Genomic DNA, 1170 nt, shown 5'->3' with positions numbered 1-1170 from the left:
ACCGCGAGGATTCAAGCTCGGGGTCTTGTGCCCCAATGGAACTGCAGAGAGGTAGACAGCAACACAACACCAACAGCAAATATAAAAACCCAATACAATAGGAAATCTATGAACCTATCCAAGTAAACATTGCCATAGAGATGTTGAGAGAGTGTAGGTGTACTCATGCTGGAAATATCAAAGCTATAGACCCGAAAATGTATAACAAAGAAAACTCTGAATATGGGCTCCAGCAGCTTGAAAGCTCGTAGCTTCACCAACTTACATGCATTGAAGAAAAGGAGTTTCTCCTGAAGCAGCCAGACTATACCTGAGAGCAAGCATTCGCATTTCTCTCACCATGTGGCTAGATACACAGAAAAATACACGAAATATAAACAAGAAGCATACGAATGAACCATAAACACAAAAACTTTCGATATTTTACGTAGAGATCCTCTGAAATATATCATCGGAATGGGCTAGTCTATGTATACGCTCCTGAAACGTGATGAAGCATTTCATCTTTGTTTATACTTACCTGCAGTAAACACAAGAAGAACGAAAACCACCAAAACAACCTGAAGGACAGCGTTACTCGGCCCATGGTTTAGCGGCATCTTCTTGAGGGGGCTAATGCAGTTGCTAGGCTCCCCTTTATTATAAGCGAAACCACACCCTCCCCCTCATAGGCTTTCAATGAATCTCAGTAAAAAGCAGCTGTAGAGGGTGATCACTAGCAAATAAAAGTTTTTTTTTTTACGCGAAAAGCCGAGCTACACCCAGCATACCGTTCTGAGCAGTATGCGTCCTTCTCTTCTCTTCCTGGATCACCTTGCTCCCTGTGTAAAAGAAAGTCAATAAAGCAAAAAGGATTTCAATTAAAAAANCTCTTCCTGGATCACCTTGCTCCCTGTGTAAAAGAAAGTCAATAAAGCAAAAAGGATTTCAATTAAAAAAACAGAAAATTAAAAATTTTACTATAATATATTCTCTTATTAGTTTTTTAGCTTAGAGTTGACGTCTCGATATATAGGATCTCGCTCTGGGGCTTAGCTGAGCGCCATCGGGGTATGGGGGGGGGTGAGTTGCAGCAGGTATTGAAACAAGCAGAACTTCAACTCGTCTCAGGCTGATTAAAACACTTTAAAAATATATATTTCTGCTTCTGTGCCTAGGAAGCATGCGGGA

The 1170-nt window shown here is 40.8% G+C and overlaps 1 protein-coding gene across 1 annotated transcript in view; it reads right to left on the bottom strand.

Moving 5' to 3' along the window:
• The window catches only part of EMH_0041570 (uncharacterized protein), a gene marked incomplete at both ends in the record, with an annotated part of 4486 nt that extends 3887 nt beyond the window's left edge, over positions 1-599 (bottom strand). The window contains 2 exons of the mRNA XM_013499209.1: positions 266-310; positions 521-599. Of these exons, the coding sequence (XP_013354663.1) occupies positions 266-310; positions 521-599 (124 nt within the window). The remainder of the gene's footprint in view (positions 1-265; positions 311-520) is intronic.
• Between the last annotated feature and the right edge of the window lie 571 nt (positions 600-1170).

Source organism: Eimeria mitis, genomic scaffold, assembly GCF_000499745.2.
Source record: "Eimeria mitis Houghton genomic scaffold, Emh_scaff41, whole genome shotgun sequence".
Lineage (NCBI taxonomy): Eukaryota > Apicomplexa > Conoidasida > Eucoccidiorida > Eimeriidae > Eimeria > Eimeria mitis.
This window is presented reverse-complemented; position numbering and strand designations above follow the sequence as displayed.